The 25,170-nt window shown below is 36.9% G+C and overlaps 1 protein-coding gene across 1 annotated transcript in view; it reads right to left on the bottom strand.

The window, feature by feature from the left end:
• The window catches only part of ALMS1 (ALMS1 centrosome and basal body associated protein), a 189,251-nt gene that overhangs the window by 9,501 nt on the left and 154,580 nt on the right, over positions 1-25,170 (bottom strand). Inside the window, exons 18-19 of the mRNA XM_068972319.1 lie at positions 2,667-2,784; positions 440-643 (exon numbers count right to left, since the gene is read on the bottom strand). Of these exons, the coding sequence (XP_068828420.1) occupies positions 440-643; positions 2,667-2,784 (322 nt within the window). The remainder of the gene's footprint in view (positions 1-439; positions 644-2,666; positions 2,785-25,170) is intronic.

The following is a 25,170-nucleotide window of genomic DNA, read 5'->3' as shown; positions in this document are numbered from 1 at the left end:
AGATTTTTCATTTTTCTCATCAGAAACATATACATAATATAGGCTCTCAGGGAATCAGCTGTCAGGGGCCAGCAAAATGTTCTAGAGTCCGCTTACTGCAGGTATATAGACTCTAACTGCAGCATTAAATACAGTCAGCCCCTCCATATACATGACACATACAGTCAGCATCCATATACATGCATGAAGAATCCTTGCATTTGGGGACAGTGCTAGGTCATTTTATATAAAAGACTTCAGCATCCACAGTCTTTGGTATTCAGGAGGAGTTCTCAATCCAAGCCCCTCCAGATATAGAGAGATGACTGTACTTTGAAAATGTGCCAAGGTGGTGCTGGGTGGTCAACATTAGGTTGTCTAGAAATGAAGAATCCTAGCATTGCAAGAGAACAGAAATTCACAAGTTTTTCTACTAAGAAAGCAGCACTTAGAAACCGACCTTCACAGCAGCTCTTCTTGTTCTTCTTTAACTTTCTGTCCACAAGATAACTGGTAAGGAGCCTCTTCTCTTCTATTTTTTCTTCTGACCAAGAAGTCACATCACTGTCCTCTTCCATTCTAGCCTCACTAGAACTTGGAGTTGGGAAAGTCATTCCAACATCTCGAGTGTTTTTTCTGACACCATTCACAATCTCCAAGTTACCTGAGGGTAAAGATCACAGACCTCTCTGAGAAGAGCCTTGAGATTTGGTTGGCAGGTGCATTTAAGTCAGTAAATGAAAACTTAAAAAAAAAATTAATCATTTATTTTCTATTCTGCAATGAAAAAGAACTGAGATCTACAATCTTCACAACTAAATCTGGTAAAATAGGGAATTCCCAAGTGGGCCAGTGGTTAGGGCTCAATGCTTCCACTACAGTGGGCATGGGTTTGATTCCTGGTCAAGGAGCTAAGATCCCACATGCTGTGCAGTGTGGCCAAAAGAAAAAATACATAAATAAATAAATCTGGTAAAATATTCAAAACAATCATCAAGACACATTTTAAACAAGTATCATCATGTAAAAATATTTGTTGAAGACAGTGCTCTGAACGAATATAAGCAAAAAGACAATGCAAGCAGAGTTGATATAAACAGTTTTGGAATCACATTATTTGATTTATTATATCAAGTGTCTTCAAAGTTTTATTGTAATTTCAAATATGTGAGATATCTCATTTTTAAGAACAAATTTGAGTTGTATTTTCTCTTATTGCCATCAGAAAGAATCCTAAACTATGATAAGTGATATACATATTTTTCTTATTATGATGTCTGGATAAAGAATGGTTCCTGCCTAAACTATTACCACTAGAGTTAGTTTTTTTTATTCTACCTCAGTAAATTAAAAAAATTTTAAGGTTTCAGAACCACAGGCTACTGACTTCTCTTGGGTGGGGTAAAAGGCTTTGAGAGAGAGAAGAAGAGAAGGAAGATGAGGGTAGAGAGATGGAGATGTTTGTGTGTGGGAGGAGTTCACTTCTGTCAGTTTAGATATTAGAGGGAAAGAACTACTAATATGGATTCACTGGGAAAAAGATTTCAGTTCTGATCCCAAGTAAGGAGGACAGTAAACGCAGTCACCAAGGTAAGGAAGAGGTTAACAGATGTAAAGACATGATTTGAAGGGAAAGATAATCAAGGGGCAGGATTACTTCTGTTTTATAAAATCAAAAGATATAGGAAGTCATAAAGTGAAAAGCCTCCTTCCCATTCCTGTTCTCCATTAAGTTTATAACCCTGTGATTCCAGAGAATTTTTGCACACATTCAAGCAATTCTCTTCATTTTTCAAATACATGTAGTAGCATGCTATATACTATTCTGTACTTTTCTTTTTCTTTTTAATTATGTATCTTGGGGATCTTGACACATTAGTAGCAAAAGCTGCTTCATACTAGGTAGGACTTCATTATGTGTGTTAGTCACTCAGTTGTGTCCGACTCTTCTGCAACCCCATGGACTGTAGCCCACCAGGCTCCTTGGTCCATGGGATTCTCCAGACAAGACTACTGGAGGGGGTTGCCATTTCCTTCTCCAAAGACTTCATTATATGGATATATAATAATTTATTTAACAATTTAGCTACTGATGGACACCTAAGTTGATTTTACTTTAATGCTTATAATAAGTCAATACTCCAGAGGTTAATTCTGTCATTAACCATTTGTCATTTTACACATTTGCACCATATATCTATAGGCTAAACTCCAAAAGTAAAAGTGCTGGGTCAAAGTAATTTTGATAGGAACTGCCAAGTTGTTAAGTCATAAGGGTTGCACTCCCAACTTATACACCTCCTAGAATGTACCTATTTCCTTACGTGCCTGCCCACAAACTTGCTTTCAAACTTAAATTTTTGTCTATCTGATAGGTGACAAATGGCATTTGAGTATTTATTTTTTGTTAATTAAAAAAATTTACTTATTTCTTTTTGGCTGTGCCAGGTTTTAATTGTGGTGCGCCAGCTCAATAGCTGCCCTGAAGCATGTGGGATCTCAGATGCCCGGCCAGATATCGAACCCATGTTCCCTGCACTGCAAGGCGGATTCTTAACCACTGGACCACCAGAGAATATACTTGAGTACATTTTTAATCTTCATTTCTTTTATTGTGAGTGAGGTGTGTCTTATCACAGGTTTAAGAGCTACTTATATTAATATTTCGATGAAAATGTTTAATTTACCTGCTTGTACGCCCTTATTTAACATATGTGCATTTTGCTTGTTGCAAAGGGTAGAGTTCAAGCTCCAGAAACTACTGGTAGAAGATGAAACAGAGTCAGAAGAGACATGGTCTGTCACCTGGAAAAACAAGAGATCCTGTTACCATTACTTGCGGTCAAAGGCATAGTTACCTACAGAATGAGAAAATACACAAGTCACAAAGAGCCCTTTCTAACCCAGTTCAAATGGTTGAGATGACATTGCTAGCAAGCTTGCAGCCATGTGAACATGCTACTCCGTGTTTTGCAACAGACAGGTGGATGCTGTAGTTAGATAAGGACTCAAGTTGTTTCAAGAAGCTAAGACAAGACTGGGTGTGTTCCCAGGACTTGAAAACACTTCAGAGGGTGCTAGACAAAGATTAGCCTGGTGTGTCTTGAGAAAGAAATTCTGAAGTGACACTACCACAAAACTGATAAGATGGCAGAGGATAACTAAAGAGGCTGAGTAGTGAACTGCAGAGTGCTTTCCAGGAAGATCCGACTTAGGCGTTTATTCAAGAATAAATGCCAAAAAACTTAAAGGCCCTATGAGAAGTCCTGAATGTCAGGAATATTGCAAAAAGCACTTAAATATTTGAGCCCCAAAGGTTTTTTAGTTATATTCAGAGCAATGAAGGGAGCTGATGGTGGAATGTTTGTGAATAACCAAAAGATTACCAAAATATAGTAAAAAAAATTTTGATATAAAATGGTATTTCTTAAACTGGTTCATCAGAACACTCTCCTGAGGAAGGGTCCTAACCCAGAACAATGAACTGGAGGTTTTAAGTGAGGGGTCTGGGTATCTACATTTTGAATAAATGCCAGGTGCTTGTCTGATTAAGGACGTTTGGTAGAGTAAATTGAAACAGAGCATCTCCTTCCCTGAGCTAGATAAACTATATTTCAGGACCTTCAGGGAACTTGCAACAGATCCTGCAGCAGAGGAAATATGTTAAATGTCTGGAGACAGGAAATTAACTTTTAAAAAGATAAGCATAGCAAACTGCAGGCTTTAAAAATGATGACCTGTAAAATTCTAGAATGGATCACAAATTTGATTATCTGCAAGCATATGCAGGTTAAAAAAAAAGATCAGCAAATTTTAGCCAAGGTTCACTAAAGCAGGCAGAACAAAACCCTGCCAGGTTAGCCTTTTTTTCCCTAGTAGACATGGTCATTTAACCGGTAGACCAGAATATATAGCAGAGAACTAGATTTGGATAAAACAACAAAACTTCTCATAGCATACTTGAGGGCAAGATGGGAGTTATAGGGGCTGAAGAATAAGCTGATGGAACCAGCTTTCCCATATAAAACATCCAGAAGGGACTAAAGGGCTGTCAGGATCCCTAATAACAACAGGAATGACAGGCCAAATCAAACAAGGGATAATTGTAAAGCCTTATGCATCAGGCAGGAAGAATGGCAATAACTCTGATACAGTAGAAAAAGCCGTGAGTCTGGAGTCCAAATACCTAAACCTGTCTCAGATCTTCCCTTTACTAGCTGTCTCTTCTTGGGCAAGCCATAGTCTCAGTTGCCAGTTTCCCCATCTAGAAAAGGGAACAGCTGCATTCCTGCAATTATGGAAGTGTTACAAAGAACAAATGATTTAGATGCAAAAAATGTAAAAAGCTAATATAAAATTAGGAGACAAAGATTATGTTAAACCAATATGTATGAAAGTGTGGTGAGGAAGATTTGACAGACTGGTAATACACTATAATTTTTCTGCAGCTGTTTTTAAAAAAAGGGGAGAATAATTTACACACTAAAATGGACTTTCAATATAAACTGTCAAATACAAAAAGCAAACTTTGCTACCATTTTTGAAAAAAGGGAAGAAAATATATGCAATATATACAGTTACTTGCTTTTTATGTATAAAATACCTGTGAAAGAAAAGAACCCAGATTAGAAAGGAAGAAGTAAAACTTTTTATTTGCAGATGACATGATGCTATCTGTAGAAAATAAGGAATCTACAAAGTATTAAATAAAAAAGTTTAGCCAGATTGTGGAATATAAGGTCAAGAAGATAAAAAATCAATTGTATTTCTATATTCTAACAAGGTGCAATCTGAAAATAAAATTAAGGAAACAAACTCCATTCACAGTAGCATCAACAAGAATGAAATATCAGCAAATAAACTGAACAACAGAAATGCAAGGCTTGTACAATGAAAACTATAAAACACTGGTGGGAGAAATTAAAGGTCTAAATAAGTTGTGAGATATTTCATATATGTGGAATGGACAAAAGATTTGAATAGATATTTTACCAAAGAAGATGTAAGAGTGGCCAATAAACATATGAAAATATTTCAACACTTTCAGTCATGAGGGAAACAAACTAAAGTCACAGTGAGATACCACTTTACACCCACTAGGATGGCGATAACCAAAAAGATGCGCAGTACTAAGTGCTGACAGGGAAGTGGAGAAACTGCAGCCTTCACAAGCTGCTGTTGAGAATGCAAAATGATACAGCTGCTTTGGAAAACACTTTGGAATTTTCTTAAAAACTAAACATAAACTTACCTATGACCCAGCAATTCCACTCCTAGGTATATACTCAAAAGAGAAGAGTCCACATAAATTTTTTGTGTCTACACAAAAACTTCTACACAAATATTCGTAGCAGTATTATTCATATTATCCACCCCCCCCCAATCAAACAATCCAAATGTCCAACAACTGGCTATCTGATAAACAAAATGTGGTAGAGCGACACAATACTAATCAGCAATGAAAAGGAATACTGGTACATACTATAAGGGTGAATCTTGAAAATACCCGTAAGAAGCTAGATACAAAAGACTAGCTATTATGTAACTCCATTTATATGAAATACGCAGAAAAAAGGAATATGGGAGTTTGTCTTGTGCTGGGAATGTGAATTGGTTATAAACAGGTATGAGACTTTTCTGGGTGACTGAAGTGTTCTAAAGCTGAATTGTGGTGATGACTGCACAGCTCTGTAAACTTACTTCAATAAAGCTGTTTAAAAATCTCTAAAGATATGCGAGAACTAGTAATACTGAGTAACCCTGAAAAGATGGGTGCCTGGGGAACAGGAGAGGGAAGATACTTTATCAAATACTTAATATATTTTAAATTTGGTACCATGTGATTGTATTATGTTTAAAAAATGAAAATAAATGAAACAAAAATAAGGAAGTGTGGCAATAAAGGTTTAATGGCTTTGATGAGTTCAACAGGAGTAAAACATACGTTAGGCCATAGAAGTGTTCTAGTTTACAGAAAGTGAAAAGTGAAGTTGCTCAGTCGTGTCCGACTCTGTGACCCCATGGACTGTAGCCTACCAGGCTCCTCTATCCGGGGGATTTTCCAGGCAAGAGTACTGGAGTGGGTTGCCATTTCCTTCTCCATGGGATCTTCCCAATCCAGGGATCGAACTCGGGTCTCCCGCATTGCAGGCAGATGCTTTAGCAGTTTAGTTTACAGAAAGGAGAATGATAAATCTGCTGTCACTATCTGAGGCACAGCCTATGTAATTCAAAGGGACATGTTTAGAAACAGGATATCAACAAATAGACCCAGAAGCTGCCAACTTAGGAAAGTGGAGTAGAAAGGATGACCTGTGAGAACTGCTTCAGTGAGTGAAGACCTGAGAGAAAATACTTCAGGGAAGGAAGTGGGGGCCTGAGAAGTAGATTAGATCGCTTTCCTGTGCCTTCAGAGAGAACTGGGAACAGAGCCAGGAAATCTAACACAGGCAGATTTTGGATCTTTTTAAATTTTCAAAACCTTTGCCAACTAGTGCCTAGACGAAATGAGATGCCAATAAGCAGTGAGAGAGTGGTGGAGCTGTTGAAGCAGAGGCTGGAGCACCTCATGGGGCAGAGGCAGCAAAGTGTTGATGAGTCTGAGGACCTCCTGCACTTCCAAAGTACACGACTGGGCGTGGTATGCACCACTGGGTGTGACAGAACACGTTTACATCTGATTAAATGAGGAGTCTTGGTATGCGTGTTTCTGCTTCCACTTTAAATCTGATTAAGTTCATTCCTGCCTGTAAAAAGGTAAACATTTAAAAATAGAAAATAGTCTAAAAATAAATTCTCGCTCAACAAGATATATCTAGTTAAGTCTCTATAATGGGGAAAATCAAAAGGCCAGACAAAAACAAGTGTTTTCAAGGATATGGAGAAATGAGAACCTTCACATATTGATGCTTAGAATGCAAAATGGTAACAATATTTTGCATAACAATCTGGTAGTCCCTCAGAGGGATAAAAATAGACTTACCATATGATCCAGAGTCTATCCACTCATAGGCATATGCCCCAAAGAAATATAAGCTATGTCCACATAAAAACTTGTATATGGATGTTCATAGCAGCTGTTAATAGTAGCCCCACAGTGGAAGAAATCTAAATGTCCATTAACTAATGAATAGTTAAGTGAAATATGCATATTCATATAATGGAATATTATTTGGTCACACAAAGGAATGAATACATGCTACACCATAGATGAACTTTGAAAATATTAAGTGAAAGAAGCCAGTCACAAAAGATCACATATTATGTCCATTTACATGAAATGTTTAGAATAAAGAACTCTAGAGAGAGAAAAAAAAGCAGATTAGCAACATAGCCAGGGAAGGGACAGGAAGTTGGAAGAAATGACTGCTAATGTGTATAGGGTGTTTACAGTAGGTATCGAAAACACCTTAAAATTGGGATGATGGTTGCACAGCACTGCGAATACACTAAAACCCACTGAACAGTACACTTAAAATAGGTGAATTTTATGGTGTGTGAAACATCTCAAGAAAGCTATAAAATGTGTGTATTTGTGTACGCAAACTGAAATACAAGCAGATTATGAAGTCTTTATTTGGAGAAAAATTGCTGCTCTTTTATCTCCTGTTACTGAATCAGGGATACAAGAACAAAGCAAGGTACCAACAGTGTCTTCATATAATACTGAACAGTCCTAACAAAAATGTGGGCACTGGATATTGTACACATGGTAGCACTGTATACACACTATGGCTAGAGCTAAGTGCAAACTGTTACAGTGATGCAGTCATGCCATGTTGACTTCCTCAAACAATAATCACAATTCACAGCCTTGCACCGTGTCTGACAATCTGTGCTGAGGACCCAACACAGGATAGAAGGTAGTTTTTGCTGAATTCATTTACAGATGCTGTTGGTAACCCACAATAACCCACCTTCCTCAGTCCAAGGGAGTCTTAGGCATCTCCTATAGTGATCTCATGGAGAAGGCAATGGCACCCCACTCTAGCACTCTTGCCTGGAAAATCCCATGGACGGAGGAGCCTGGTGGGCCGCAGTCCATGGGGTCGCTAAGAGTCAGAGAGGACTGAGCAACTTCACTTTCACTTTTCATTTTCATGCATTGGAGAAGGAAACGGCAACCCACTCCAGTGTTCTTGCCTGGAGAATCCCAGGGACGGGGGAGCCTCATGGGCTGCTGTCTATGGGGTTGCACAGAGTCGGACACGACTGAAGCGACTTAGCAGCAGCATAGTGATCTCAGCATCGCTCATGGCCTGGAGGTGAATCAGCCCACTCAGTTCTCTGCAGCTGGGCTTACACATAAAGATTTAAGTGACTACAACAAGTCAACTGACATTACCAGCTACCATGGTTTTCAAGCTTTCTGTTGCAGAGTTGAAAGGAGATACATACTGGCTGGCTTCTTCTGTTTTAATTTCTATTATTGTGACAGTAAACTCACCTGTTGATGCCTGATTACAACTGGGAAAAAAGTAACTGCCACCATCTCACAGATGTTTCAGGTTTTCTGTTGTACTTCTTAATTAAAATCTAGGTGAAATTCATTCCTATATTCATTGATCAGACACACCATCAGACCCAAAAAAAAAAGGTTTTCAAATAATTGTTTTTCAGGTGGAAATGAGCTTAGGAAAACATATCAAATGTAGGAAAAAGTCTATGTTTTCTCACATGACCTTATACGGCTATTCTTCATGTATGAAGATTGTTATCGTTGACCTTCCGCCAGCAAGGTACCTGCTGAGAGAGACTTTTCTTTCAGAGTAATGGATTTACGCTAATTCATTTATAACTACTCAAGTTTAGTACCAAGGATACACATTGATAAAGCAGAGTCAAAATCAGAAATACAGTCAATAGCACCCAAAGACAGTTTTTGTGAAAAGTTTTTAGATATGTGCAGCTCAAACTGGCAACTGTAGATTCAATACTAAAACTTATTAACCAGTAAAAGATGACACAGAGTGTGTCCCCTCAAAATAACATTTTGACATAGATTTAATTCTGAGAGGCAAGATTAAATCTTAAGCAGAACTCAGGTGAGCACTATTATTCACCATTAGAAAATCAGAACTGGTCAATTATTTCTGCAAGTATGGTAGATGATAACTATAAAATATCCTGCCCCCTAAAATGTATTGTGCCTGCAGAAAGGTCCTCAGAAAATTTCTTTTCATACAAAAATGAATAAAGATTGCAGAGATGTAATGAATCTGGATAATGCCAAAATTCGAAGTAAGGCCATGAGACTATATAGTTAAAATGTTTAACAGCAGTACTTGTCATTAGAAATGAGGTTAAAAAATCTCTAACAGGATAGTAAAGTTTTCCAGATAATGGTTGGGTTTGGGTAGAGAAGAAAGAAAACCAAGAGCTGAAGTCCTCAATGTGGGAAAAACTAGAAGGTTAGAAAATGATCATTAAAATTTTATAGAGGGTGCTAGAGCTAGATGACATGAGTCTCAAAAATTATGGTCTGGAAGTGATCCTCTCACTCTTTTTCTTCTCTGCATTCTCTCAACTCTTCCTCTTGGCTATAGTGTTTATAAGGATTACGATCACCTTTACATGGATGGCTCTCAACTCTTTACTTCACTCATGAGGTCATGTATATCTACGGTTTTAGCTATTTTCACTTGGATGCTCTGATCCAACTTCAAGTTTAATAAATAAAACTCCATATTTCGTAAGTCAGAATTAGTTTCCTCTTCTTATCGCTCCATTTTGATTACCTTATCACATAGGATTTTAGTTGCTTTGGGCAGAAATTTCAAAAGAACCATGGCTATTAATTACCAAGTCCAACTGATCAAAGCTCAGCTTAAAAACAATATTAATTTTTCTCATAAATTAACTTGTGAATATCACTATCTTATTTAAAAATCTGACAATTAGCTAAACATTAGGCAATAAAATTACACTTAGACACACCAAAATAAACTCCATGTGGATTAAGGATTTAAGTTCCTTGTCCTCTACCCTAAACATGATAAAACAACAACAAACCGAGGAGAGTACTTTCTTATAATCTTGAGGATGGAGAGACCTTCCTTAGCATGTGACAAATAAAGTTGAGTATACAACAATGCTATCACACCATTAGATGGTTTTAGATAGTGCATGCTCAGTCATGTTCGATTCTTTGTGACCCTATGGACTGTATGTAGCCTGCCAGGCTCCTCTGTCCATGGAATTTTCCAGGTAAGAATACTGCAGTGGGTTACCATTCCCTTCATTAGTATGATATAATTAATGCTCAACAATTAATAAAAATTCTTCAGAGAAAAATGTGCAAAGTATATAAGAAGTTAATTCTCAAAATAAGAAATGTAACAAGCAACCTCTGAAATTCAATATTTAAAAATCTAATTTAAAGCAATGAGTTTTTTCACACAGCAGATTAACAAACATTGAAAGGACTGATACTACTCAAACCTGGCAAAGGAATGAAGAAACATTCCCTCATACTTTTGGTGGGCACATATGTTTGTACAAAATTTCTGGACGGCACATAGTTAGGGGTGGGAAGGTCTATAGATTTACTGATGGTCTTTTAAATTTGTTGTTAATGATCTACTTAGATATTTTCTTAGAAAATCATCCATCTAATTTTGGTTTTAAAATATATCAGCCTAAAGTTGCACATAGTAATTTTCTTTAAGAAAACCACATCTTTGACTGGAGTTATATCCTTCCAACCTTCCAATTAACATTAACCCTTTTCCTATGGTCACAATAAATAAAGATTTGTTTTTTTGTTTTTTTTTAAGAGCCAGATCTTGGTTATATTGATCAATCTGGGGGACTGATTTTTAGAATGCTTACTTTACTTCCTAGTTGAATTTGCTCAACTAAAATATTAAAGGCTCTATATTTTCCTCTAAATATAGGTTTAGTCACATCCTGTAAGATTTCGATATTGCTTTTACTTTCATTGGGCTTCCTCGATAGCTCAGCTGGTAAAGAATCCGCCTGCAATGCGGGAGACCTGGGTTCGATCCCTGGGGTGGGAAGATCCCCTGGAGAAGGGAAAGGCTACCCACTCCAGTATTCAGGCCTGGAGAATTCCATGGACTGTATAGTCTACAGGGTCGCAGAGAGTCGGACACGACTGAGCGACTTTCACTTACTTTACTCTCATTGATGAAAAAAAAATTCTACAATCTCAATTTTTAGTTATCCTATAGCCCCAAAGTTTAGAATGTTTTAAAATGTTTCCTTAAAAAATTACAGCCGTTAAATACCAACCTTACTGTACTGTGGTTAGAGAATATAAGTTTAGTTAGTAATCTACTTTGGGGATTTATCAACATTTTGCCTAAGTGTACAGTTAATCTTTGTAAGTATTCCATGGGCATTTGGAACAAATGTGAAAGCTGTGTTTTAGGGATAAAGTTTTATATAGATGTCTTAAATTAGCATTGTTAATACTGCTATTAAATACTGCTATTTTACCTGCTATGTATCAAAATCTGATAAAAAAACAATTAGAACATTCCATCCTGTACTTTGTCACATTCCATATCATAATCATGTTTGGATGAATGTATGAATGCATTCTGGTGGCAAGCAAAGCGGTAATTTCGACAGTCTCTGACAGACTTTCTTCCCTTGGAAACTACAGAGTGGAGATAAGGTAGACTCTCACAAAAAGTAACATTTAATTAAAAATTACCAAAAAACCCCTAACCTTTCAATGGTATAGAAACTTGTATTTCTAATCTGGCAAAACTATAAATTATTGATCAAAAAATCAAAATAAAGGAATTTTCATGCACTGCATGTGGAAATACAGACTAGAAAGTAATTTGGCACTAATACAGAAAATTATGTATACATATAATTTATGATCCAAGGATTCCACTTCTGGATTTATGTGCCAAAGATAGCCTCACAAGGTCCATAAGGCAATATGAACAAGAATGTGCACTGCTGGTGCCTGGCACTGTTGAGAACTGACAACAACATGGGTGTTAATTACAGGGAAAGGTACACTGGTAGATGCACTCAATGGAGGGCTGTGCAATGATCAGAAACCTGAATTAGATGTAGGAATAGCAATGTAGACACGTCTGAAAAATACAATGCTTAGTGAAAATCACAAAAATAATGATATAAGTTTTATACAAGCTGAAAATACATGACAACTACAGAATGTATATTTTGTAAGAACTCTAAGTCAAAAGATATTTACATAACAAGGCCAGGTGCATATAGGAGAGAATGAGGATGGGATGTGGGAACCAAGTTTTTAAAAGAGACGCCATGAACCTAGGAGTATATTAACTCAATCCTTAGCAGCTGAAGTTAAAAATTTGTTTTATTTTGGTATAAAAACTGTGTACTTTTCTAATTCTATTCTTTCACTCTGCTTCTTGAAGGATTTATGATGTCTAGATTGGAATTCAAATAGGCATTATTGGCAGAAACTAGAACACAATGAGAAGCTTTAGAATTCTGTTTTCCAGCTCTTAACTGTTTTGTTTGTTTGCTCAGTCTGGCTGAGGTCACTTTTTAGTTAGGGCCACAAATTTTTTTTATGGTTTCATATTAGAAAATGCTTGATTCTTGTTTAAAAAGAACATGAAAAATTAAAAAGAAAAAAATGTATAAACCCATACTCTTAAAATAACCTGCTAATATTTTTGTTCCAGCTATATAAATACATGTGTATGTTATAGCTTGCTTTTTATCTCTTAACACATAATGAAATTTATCCTTGGGTTCAAAGATACTGCCTTTGACTGTTGTTTCTCTCCATATATGTGCAACTATGAAGAGTGATATATTAGCCTGTTTTATAAAAATGTAAGAAACACCAGTAAACATTTAAACACTACTAATGCTATCATTTTATTCTCTCATAGATGTCTCCTTGGTAGTTAATGTTGTTCATTTGCCCAACTGCTGGTAACATGGGCAACTGGAAATAATGAGAGGTGAAAAATACAGAAAAATCACTCATTTTTAGCTTTTTCTTCATAAACAAAAACTGAATGTGACCTCTTTGTACTGACAGTAGTAAACTATTCCTTTTCTTTGACCCCAGCATACAACCAGACAGTGAGAGAGGGGAAAAGAAAGAAAAAACAGGGAGAGAGCAGGCAAGCACAGCGAGAACATGAAACAGAGAGAAGGAAAGGAGTAGCTTTCACAAGACCCACAGCAGAGACGGTGAGATAACAGACAGCATGAAGTGGGGTGGGAGAGCACAAGAGAACAGAATGTGGGTGCACAGAGGCAGAGAGAAAGAACACTGAAGAAGACAGGGTGCAGAGACACTGCAGCACGAATTACAGAGTGTGGGGAGAGCCTGCACAGACACACCAAAGACAGGCACAGACAGCGAGTCACAGAAAGAACAGGTGTAATCAAAGGAGGAGGGCAGAACAAGCAGGCACTTGCAGCTATTCCCTTCTACTGACTCTTAAACCCTCACATGTAACATGTCCTGGATACACATGTTCAGGGAAAAAAAAAGCATTAGCATATCTAAGGACACCTGGTTTAAAGATAAGATAGGCAATTCAAAGAGAAATATAGAAAATAAAAACTCAGTAGGTGTGATCAAAGAAATATCAGTCAGGATAGATACCGTATCTCTGGCTTATATGGCAAATATTAATAAGAATGCTACTGGTAGGTACTGAATCAACATTTCAAGAGGATAATTTAGTAGTGTGGATTAAACATTTTTCATGTACGTGCTTGGTAACCCAGAAATTCTTTATTTAGAAATGTATCTCTAGGAAAGAAAAATTCATAAAGATGTACCAAGACTACCCACCAAAGTGAAAATTATGATAAAGTGCAAAAAAACCCTTAAACCTAACTATTGTATTTATACAATGGAACTCATAAAGCTATTAAAAATGACTAATAAATCTTTATTTATTGGCATAGAAAGATGTCTATATTCAGTGTAGAGTTTCAAAACAATATACATAGTATGATTTCATTTTTTTGGGCCATTGTTTCCATATATGAAAATGATTGTGAAGACTAATATGAAATCAGCTGGTTTTATAAAAATGTAAGAAACAGTGATAAAAATTTAATTGGACAGTAATAAAAGTCTCATTTTATGCTGTCACGGAGGTTTCTTCACTTGATATTTAGCTTCATTAGAATGCCGATCAAGCAGATCCAGGGTAAGCAGTAGGTGTGTGCAACATAAAATATAAACCTGGAAGCTTATTTATGAAAATGTTAATCATGACTATTTCAGGATGGTGAGAATTATGGGTGATTTCCAAGGTCTTTATATTTTATGTATTAAACTCTTTATATATATAAAGAGTAAATATTATACATAGTATATATATAATAGTATATATATATATATAGATATATTTATTTATCTTACTTTTATATTTAAAAGTAATAAAATAATATCTTTTTTGACAAAAATAGTTGTTACCAAAGAGAAGAGAAAGATGTAAGGTAGCTGAAGCATCAATAAAAGCTATGACAGGCAAGTCCTCCACTACAGTCTATGATAAGCACAGTTTTAGTTGAGAAGGAGCCTACAGAAAAAGAAGAAAGAGAATATGAAAGAGAGAGAGAGAAAAAAAAACCTAAGGAAGCAGATAATGGATTTTGGAAAATATGATAGCACAGAGACAGGCTTAATGAACCTCTTTCATAACTGAAATACACAAACAAAAACCATCAAAAAGTGAAAAAAGTATTCAGAGCCTAGGGAACAGACTCAACTCATGCCACCACAAAACTCTTCCTACACAAAGGATCATACAGAAGGGTAAAGGTGAGTCACCTGAATTGGTATCTCAGAAAAGGGACTGATTATAGTAAGTGGCCCAGGAAAAAGAACATGTCTTCCAAGGGGAGACACGTTCCCAGTGGAAAAACAGCTTCTTCTGTCCTAGCCAGAATGGTTTACTGTATACCCTCTTTGGCCAGGAAGAAATCAGAAAAAGGGATAGGAAAATAACCTCTCAAGTCTAAAATTAAGTCTTTAGTTTCATTACTAAAGTTTGCTAGAAAAAAAATAAGGCCTCTGCTATATCACTGCCCATGCAACAATGCTATGAAAGCAGCTCCCAGCTGACTCTACAGTAGTATAAGAGCAAAACTCAAGGGCATGTCCTATAGAACCAGGTATTTTCTCACCTCCACACTTAGAAAAGTGGCCATCAGTTTATGTTTCAAAATAATGGCAGAGAAAAATATCACCTGCTAAAGCTGTCCAGAGTCCTAAAATCAATGACTATCTTTCTGCCTTTCCCAAACTCTGAAAGGCAAAAAAAAAAAAAAAAAAAATACAAGCCATATACAATCAACCTTCAGGTTCATGTCCTAGGAAGGGGACTCAGTATCTTGTAAACAGGTAATAAGCCAGTCAGAAAGAATTTAACCACATTATGTGGGATCAAATAAATGGTTTTCACAAAACTGTTTAGAGACAAAGGTAATCTGAAAAAAAGAGAAGATAATATGAAAACATTCTATAGCATTAAAGCGGAAGAAAGGAAGAACACAAGAGGGGGGAAGAATTTACTTTGCCAGAAGGTTTACCCATTTTCGTCAATAAAGAACTGGGGACTTCCCTTGTGGTACAGTGGATAAGAATCTGCCTGCCAATGCAGGGGACATGGGTTCGATCCCTGATCCGGGTAGATTCCACATGCCGCGGAGCAACTAAGCCAGAGTGCCGCAATTGCTGAGCCCATGTGCTCTCCAGCCCACAGTTCACAACTACTGAGCCCCTGCGTCTAGAGACTGTGCTCCACGCGAGAAAAGCCACCACAATGAGCCAGTGTGTCACAACACAGAGTAGGCTCCCACTCACTGCAACTACAGTGTCGGTGCCCAGCAACTACAGTGTCGGTGCCCAGCAACTACAGTGTCGGTGCCCAGCAACAAGGACCCGGTGCAATCAGAAAGAAATAAATAAAAGGAAAAGAATCTGCATTTTCGCTTCAGAGAAAATTTAAAAAGAACATGGGCTGAATGAAATAGATCCAAGATAAGCTGGGAAAACAGGGGGAGATTAACAGGTTGTGAACAAAATTAACACAATTCAATAAAAAGTTAATGAATATATGCCATATGTTGGAAAACCAACGCCAGGCACCAAAGGAAAAAAATGAAGACAGTAATTATGTCGTTATACCATTGCAGAATTAATCTATGCAAAATAAAACAAATTTGATTTAAAGAAAACTTAGCCAGTGGAGCAGAGTACAGTTTTAAAAGGTCTCCTGAAATGTAGAGAAAAAGATGAAGGGAATGAAAATAATCAGAATGCAAGAAGAGGATTATACATGTGGCACTGGCCCCACACTCACTTGTAAGACAGAAAACAGGTTGAGAGGAAAGGAAAAAACATTCTAGGATACAAGTTTTTGCTGAAATTAAATCTGAATGTACAAGGGATACAGAGCTTGGTACCAGAAAAAAAATTAATATCCAGAATACATAAAGCAAAAGGGACAGAAATACAGGAAGACAAAGACAATTCAACAGTAATAGCTAGAGACTGCAATATAACACTTTCAAAATGGATAGAAAAATTTGACTGGCCAGTAAGGAAATTGAAGGCTTGAATAACACTATAAATCAAGTAGATCTAGAAACATATACATAATACTCCAACCAATGGAAGCAGAATATGCATTCTTCCTGAGGGCATGTGTAATGTTCTCCAGAAGAAACCATATGCTAGGTCAAAATAGTCACAAAACATTTATATTTACTGTGATTTGTAACACAGTATTAGTATGTTCTCTGGCCACAATGGAATGAAATTAGAAACCAAAAAGGAACTCTGAAAATTTTAGAAATAATAGAAATTAAACAACACACTCTTAACTGCCAATGTTCAAAGACAAAATCACAAGGGCAATTAGAAAATACTTTGAGATGAATGAAAATGAAAGCAAAATGTAACCAAACTTACTGGATGCAGTGAAGGCAGAGCTTATAGAAATTTGTACCTCTAAGTGTATATATTAAAAGAAGAAAGATTTCAAATTGATAACCTCATCTTCAGTCTTAAGAAACCAGAAAAAGAAGAGCAAATAAAATCCAAAGGAGGCAAAATGAAGGAAATTATGTAGATTAGAACGAACATGTATGAATCACGGGCCTCCCTGGTGGCTCAGCAGTAAAGAATCTGCCTGCCAATGCAGGAGTCATGGGTTCAAACCCTGGTTTGGGAAGACGCCACATGCCGTGGAGACACTAAGACGCCACAGCTACTGGGCCTGTGCTCTAGAGCCCTGGAGCCTTAACAAATGAATGCCACATGCCTCGCGCCCGTGCTCCACAACAAGAGAAACCACTTCAATAAGAAGCCTGCGCATCACAGCTAGAAAGTAGCTCTCACTAGCTGCAACTGGAGAAATCCTGCGTACAGCAGCAAAGACCCAGCACAGCCATAAATGAATCTTAAAAGAAAAAAAAAGAAAATATATGAATCAGAGAATAAAAAAAAAAGAGAAAATAAAAGAAATCAAAAGTTTGTTCTTTGAAAAGATCCAAAAAACTAGATAAATTTTAGCTAGACTCACCAAGGGGAAAAAAAGGGAACATGTAAATCATTATAAATTAAGAATGAACCAGGGGGTATTACTATCAATCACACAGAAATTAAAAAGGACCATAAGGGAATATTATGAACAATTATATGTCAACAAATTAGATAACCTCGATGAAACAGATAATTTCTTAGAAAAATAACCTACCAAAACGGACTCAAGCAAAAACAGAAAATCTGAACAGAACTACAATAAGGAAAGAGACTGAGTCAGTAGTAAGAAAACACCCACCAAAGAAAAGCCCAAGCCTATTTCACTGGTAAACTCTAAAAAAAACATTTAAAGTAGAATTAACAATAAGCACTCACAAACTTAAAAAACAACAACTTCAAAACAAGAGGCTTCCTTGGTGACTCAGCGGTAAAGAAGCTGCTTGCTAATGCAGGAGACACGGGTTTGATTCCTGATCCAGGAACACCCCACATGTTGTGAAGCTAATAAGCCTGTGTGTCACAGCTATTGAGCCTGTGTACTAGAGCCCAAGAACCAAAACTCCTGAGCCCCCGTGTCCCAGCTACTGAAGGACACACACTCCAGGGCTTGAACTCTGCAACAAGAGAAGCTACTGCAGCGAGAGCAGCCCCGGCTTGCCACAGCTAGAGAAACCCTGCGTGGCACTGAAGACACAGCACAGCCAAAAGGAAGAAAAAACAAGGAGGATCACTTCCCAATTCATCCTATGAGGACAGTATTACCTTCAGAAAGAAAGGCTAAGATATAATAAAACTACAGACCAGTACCCCTTATCAATATAGAAGGAAAATCTTCAACAAAATACTAGGAAACTGAATCCAGCAACACAGAAGAATTATACATCAAAACCAAAAGGGATTTATCTAGGGAAGGCAAGGTTGGTTTCCTATATGATTATCAGTCAATGCAATACACATGTTAATAAAGAAAGAAAACATATGGTCCTTTCATTATACATAGAAAAACCATATGGCAAAACCCAAAACCCTTCCATAATAAAAACATTAACAGGGACTTGCCTGGTGGTCCAGTGGTTAAGACTCTGCCCTTTTACTTCAGGAGGTACAGATTAGACTAGCTGGGGAACTAAGATCAGGCATGCTCTGTAGTATGGCCAAAAAGTAAAAAAAACAAAAACAAAAAAAAACACTAAACAAAATAGGAATAGAAGAGAATTCCTCAGTCTGACGAAGAGCATTTATAAAAATATCAGAGTAAACATCATCCTTACTGTTGACCAGAAAGATTTCTCCCTAAAATCAGGGATAAGACAAGGATACTCATTCTTACCACTTCTATTCAAGATAGTACTGGAGGTTCTAGCAAGGGCAACTAGGCAACAAAAACAGATTAATGACATATTGGAAAGGAAGATGGAAAACAATCTCTATTTGCAGATGACACATTATTCTACATAGAAAACACCAATGAACACACACAACTTAAACATATTCAAACTTATAAACAAGTTCAACAAAGTTGCAATGACCAAGATAAATATGAAAAAAATCAGTACATTCCTGTACAGTTCAGTTCAGCTGCTCAGTCATGTTAGACTCTGTGCAACCCCATGGACTGCAGCACGCCAGGCTTCCCTGTCCTCACCAACTCCCGGAGCTTGCTCAAACTCATGCCCATTTGAGTTGGTGATGCCATCCAACCATCTCATCCTCCGTTGTCCCCTTCTCCTCCTGCTCTCAGTCTTTCCCAATGAGTCAGCTCTTCTCTTGCTACACTTGTTAGTCTACACTAACAAGGAAAAGTCCCAAATTGAACTTCAGAAAACTAGTTATGTTATTAAAAAGAATAAAGAATAAAATACTCAAATATACTTTTAACAAAAGAAGTACCAAACTACAAAGAAGTGGAAACTACAAACATCACTGAAAGAAATTAAAGATGACCTAAGTAAGTGGAAAGACATCCTATGTTCATGGATTAGAAGATTTAATATCATTAGAGTAACAAGATTCCCTAAATTCTTCTACAGTTTCAATGCAATCCCTCCCCAAGATTCAAGTTGTCTAGTTTCTTCTTTTGGGCAGAAACTGACAAGCTGATCTGAAAATTCGTATGACCTAAAAATAATAAGCTTGAAAAGGAAAAAAACAAAGTTGGAGGATTCACACTAATTAGACAGTGTTGTAGTGGAATAAAGAGAGACATAGGTTCAGTGTCCAGAAATAAACCCTTACATATATAGCTTTATCATTAAAAAAATTAAAAAAAATTTTTTTCCTTTATGATCAAGGGTGATCCTTTATCACCCTTGGTTTTTGCCAAGGGTGCCCAGACAGTTCAGTGGAGGAAAGAATAGTCTTTGCAGCAAATGGTATTAAGACAACTGGATATCTACAGGCAAAAGAATGAAATTGTACTGCCTCAACACCACGTACAAAAATTAACTAAAAAATGTTCATCAAACTAAAAGTAAGAACTAAAATTATGAAACTTTTAGAAGAAACAAAAAGAGTAAATATTTTGTAACCATGGGTTAGATAACAGTTTTAGATATTATATGAAAATAATAAGGAACAAAAGAAATAAAAGATAAATTGAATGGTTTTGTCAAAATTAAAACTTTTGTACCACAAATAATACCATCAAGAAAGTGAAAAGCAAGTCACAGAATGTAAGGACATGCTTGGAAAACATAAGGGACTAGACAGAGAAATAGTAATAAAATGACAAGTGACTCAATTTTAGAATGGGCCAAGGATCTGCACAGATATTTCTCTAAAGAAGACAAACAAATGGCCATCCGGCATATGCAAATTGCTCAATATCAGTAGCTGTTAGGCAAATGCAAACTAAAATCACAGTGACATAACGCTTCACACCCATAAGATGGCTATCACCAAACGACAGAAAACAAGTGTTGATGAAGATGTAGAAAAACTGGAACATGATCTAGGTGCAGCCACTAGACGCAGATGCAAAATGGTGCAGCCATTTTGAAAACACTTTGGCAGTTACTCAGAAGCCTAAACAGAGTTACAACATGATTTAGCAATTGTGCTCCAAGGTATATACACACCTAAGAAAGTGGAGGAAACATGCTGACACAAAAATCTGTACATTAATGTTCACTGCAGCATTTTTCATCATGGCCAAAAGAGCAGAAACAATCCAAACGTCCAACAACTCATGAATAAACATATTGTACATGCATATGAAATACTGCTTGGCCATAATAAACAACAACTGACTCACTACAAAACGAACCCTGAAAAAATTAAGAGGAGGCTAGGAAACGACTGTTAACGGGTATGGAGTTTCTTTTTGGTATGAGAAGAATGTTCTGGAATTAGGGGTGATGGCTGCACTTTAAAAGAATGAATTGTAGGGCTTCCCTGGTGGCTCAGTGGTGAAGAGTCCACCTGCCAATGAAGGGACACTGGTTCGATCCCTGGTCCAGGAAGATCCCACAGGCCTCAGGGCAACTAAGCCTGTGCACCATAATTACAGACTCCTGTGCTCTACAGCCCAGGAGATACACAAACTAAGCCCACGTGCTGCAATTACTGAAAACCATGAGCCCAAGAGCCTGTGCTCAACAAGTGAGGCCATCAAAAAGAGAAGCCCGTGCACGGCAACTGGAGAGTAGCTCCAACTCACCACAACGAGACAAAAGCCTGTGCAGCAACAAAGACCAGCAGAGAGAAAAACGGAAATAATTTAAAAAGGAATGAAATGGGAGGTTTCAGCAACAAAGACCAGCAGAGAGAAAAACGGAAATAATTTAAAAAAGGAATGAAATGTGAGGTATGTAAATTTTATTTTTTGACCAACAATGAGACACACCCTGGGAAAATAAGAAAACAAATTTTAAAAACCTGACAAATTTTGAAAATCCAGGATCCAACATAGGAAAAAAAATATCATGGCTGCATCTGGCACAGATATATTACACATATGCACCCAGAAAAGGGGGAACAAAATTAACTGAGCTCTGAATTAAAGATTATTACTGGGACTTCCCCGGTGGTCCAGTGGTTAAGAATCTGCCTTGCAACACAAGGGAGGTGGGTTCGATTCCTGGGAGGGAACTAAGATCCCATATGCCACATAGCAACTAAGCCTGAACGCCACATCTAGAGTCCATGTGCCTCAATGAAAGATCCCACACTGCACAATGAAGATCTGTGTGCGCCAACTAAGACCTGAGACAGCCAAATCAATAAATATTCTAAAAAACTGTTAAAAGTTTTATACCCAAACAAGTTGTTATTCCTATACAAAGGTGACAGAATGATAATCTCAAATTTGCTAGAACTGAAGAGATGCACACTGCTGAAAAACTACTGAAAAATCTATCCAAACAATATAATTATTTAAATTAATAAACTCAGTTATATTGAAAAGACTTGTGACCAATACTGATGCTTTTAAAAAACATACAGTGATTTTGCTTATAATATGAAAGAAAAATGTTATACTTCTTGAAAATAAAGCCAATCAATACAGGAATAACACTTCCAGAATAAACATAAAATTCACAAAATAAATATTGGTACATTGGGGGAAGTGTGCTGTACGTGGGGAGAAGTAGGGCAAGCACAACCAACTTCTTAATTCTTCGTATAATAGTGGAGTCAATAGATACTAACTTCATTTCTGACAGTGATACATTTGAGACAGTAGCTTAAGCAAATTTGTTAGTTACACGGCTGCTAAATTAGCAAAAAACAAACTCAAAGAAAACATATACCAATGAAAAAAATTGAAAACTGTAAGAAATCACTAAAAGTGATAAGAAACACTGAAGAACCAAGACAATTTTGGAAAAGAACAACAAAGTTGGAGGATCCATACTTCCCGATTTCAAAACAGTAATACAACAGTGAAATACTGGCATAAAGACAAGTATATCAATGGACTAGAATAGATAGACAGAAATAAACTTTTGTGCCATATGGTCACAGGATCTACGATCAAAGGATCTCTGACCCTTGACAAGGGGCCAAGATCACTCAATGGGAAAAGAGTAATTTTCTTAACAAATAGTGCTGGGAAAACTGGATATCCACGCTCTCTTAAAAAGAATGAAGTTGGAACCTTACTTTATAGCATATACTAAAATTACCTCAAAACAAAATAAACACCTAAAACCATAAAATTCTTGGAAGAACACGTTAGGGGAAAGTTTCATGGCACTGGACTTGGTAATGATTTCAAAAGTATAGGAAGCAAAAGTCAACAATTGGCACTGCATCAATATTAAAAATTTCTGTGCATCAAAGAACACAATCAAAAAAGGTGAAAAGGCAACTCACCAGTTGGGAGAAAAATTTATAATATGTGATAAAAGGTTAATACTCAGAATATATAAAGAACTTCAACAACTCAATGACCAAAAAATAAATAACATGATTCAAGAATGGACAAAGTATTTGGACAGACATTTTTCCAAAGATGATATGTGAATGGTCAAGAAGCATGTAAAAAGATGTTCAATATCAGTAATCATGAAAGAAATGCAAAGCAAAACTGTAAGATATCACTTCATACATATTAGGATGCCTCTATTAAAGAAACAGAAAATAACAAGCGTTGGCAAAGATGTGGAGAAAGTGGAACCGTCTGTCTTGTTAGTGGGGCTGTAAAATGGTGTAGATACTATGGAAAACAGTACAGCAGTCCTCAGTTACAAACAGAACTGCCACGTAACTGAGCCACTCCCCTTCTGGATATATGTCCACAGAAACTGGAAGCAGGGTCTCGAATGGGTATCAGTACACCCATGTTTACAGCATCATATTCACAACAGTCTAATGGTAGAAGCAACACAAGTATCTACTGATGGATGCATAAACAAAATGTGGTATACACATACACTGCAGTATTATTCAGGGTTTTTTTTTTTAAACAGACAATCCTGTCAGATGGTACAACACTGATGATCCTTGAGGAAATGCTAAGGGAAATAAACTTGCTACTTAAGGATAAATACTGTATTCCACTTACATGAGGTAACTAGTGTAGTCAAATTCTTAAGACACAGAAAGTAGAACAGTGGTTGCTAGGGGAGGAGCATAAGGTGGTATGTATTTAATATCACTCAACTATACCATGCACAAAAATAAATTCAAAATGGTTTAAAGACAAATGTAGGAACTGAAACTACAACCAAAAAAAGACAAACCTTCCTGAAGGAAACACAGGCAGGAAGCTATGTGACACTGGTTGGTCTCAGTACTTTTTTTTGGATGTATCCTCTCAGGCGTGGGAAACAAACCCAAAAATAAACAAATGGGACTATATCAAACTAAGAGCTTTTCCACAGTAAAGGGAACCGTCAAGAAAAAGAAAAAGCCATCTACTGAACGGGAGAAGATAACTGCAAGCAATTTATTGGAGAAGGGGTAAGAAACGAAAATATACAAAGAACTAAGACAACTCAACATAAACTAAACAACCTGATTTTCAAAATAGGCAAAGGATCTGAATAGACATTTTTGCAAAGAAGACATGCAGGTGGCCAAGAAGCACATGAAAAGATGCTCAACATCACTAATCATCAGTAAAGTAAAAAGCAGAAGTATAATGGGATATCATCTAACACATGTCAGAATGACAGTTAGCAAAATACAGCAAATAACAATGTGGAAAAGGATGCAGAGAAAACAGGATGCTCATGCACTACTGGTGGGGATGGAAATGGGAGCAGCCATTACGGAGAACATGGAGGTTCCCTGCAAAATTAAAAATAGAACTACCACATGACCCAAGAATTAGCTTATGCATATTTTTCAAAAGAAGACAAAAACACTAATCTGAAGAGATAAATCCACTACTACATTCACTGAAGTATTATTTAGAATAGCCAAGATATGGAAGCATAAGAATTCTTATCACAAGGAAAATATTTTTTTTTCTTTAATTTTGTATCTATAGGAGATGATGGATGTTCACTAAACATACTGTGATAATCATTTCATGATGTATACATCATGTGAAATGCCAGGGTGAATGAATTACAAGCTGGAATCAAAATTGCCAGAAGTAATAACAACCTTAGATGTGCAGATGAGAACACCCTAATGGCAGAAAGCGAAGAGGAACTGAAGAGCCTCTTGATGAAGGTGAAAGAGGAGAGTTAAAAAGCTGGCTTAAAACTCAACATTCAAATAACTACAATCATGGCTTATGATTCCATTACTTCATGGCAAATAGAAGGGGAAAAAATGGAAACAGTGACAGATTTTCTTTTCTTGGCTCCAAAATCACTGTGGATGGTGACTGCAGCCATGAAATTAAAAGACAATTGCTCCTTGGAAGAAAAGCTATGACGAACCTAGACAGTGTATTATAAAACAGAGCCATCACTTTGCCTACAAATGTCCATAGTCAAAGCTATGGTTTTTCCAGTAGTCATGTATGGATGTGAGAATTGGGCTATAAAGAAGGTTGAGTGCCAAAGAATTGATGCTTTTGAACTGTGGTGTTGGAGAAGATTCTTGAGAGTTCCTTGGACCACAAGGAGATCAAATCAGTCAATCCAAAGGAAACCTGGATATTCACTGGAAGGACTGGTGCTGAAGCTCCAATTCTTTTGCTGCTTGATGCATAGAGCTGACTCACTGGAAAAGACCCTGATGTTGGGAAAGACTGAAGGCAAGAGGAGAGGAGAGCAGAGGATGAGATGGTT

This window comes from Capricornis sumatraensis, chromosome 1 (assembly GCF_032405125.1).
Source record: "Capricornis sumatraensis isolate serow.1 chromosome 1, serow.2, whole genome shotgun sequence".
Classification (NCBI taxonomy): domain Eukaryota; kingdom Metazoa; phylum Chordata; class Mammalia; order Artiodactyla; family Bovidae; genus Capricornis; species Capricornis sumatraensis.
This window is presented reverse-complemented; position numbering and strand designations above follow the sequence as displayed.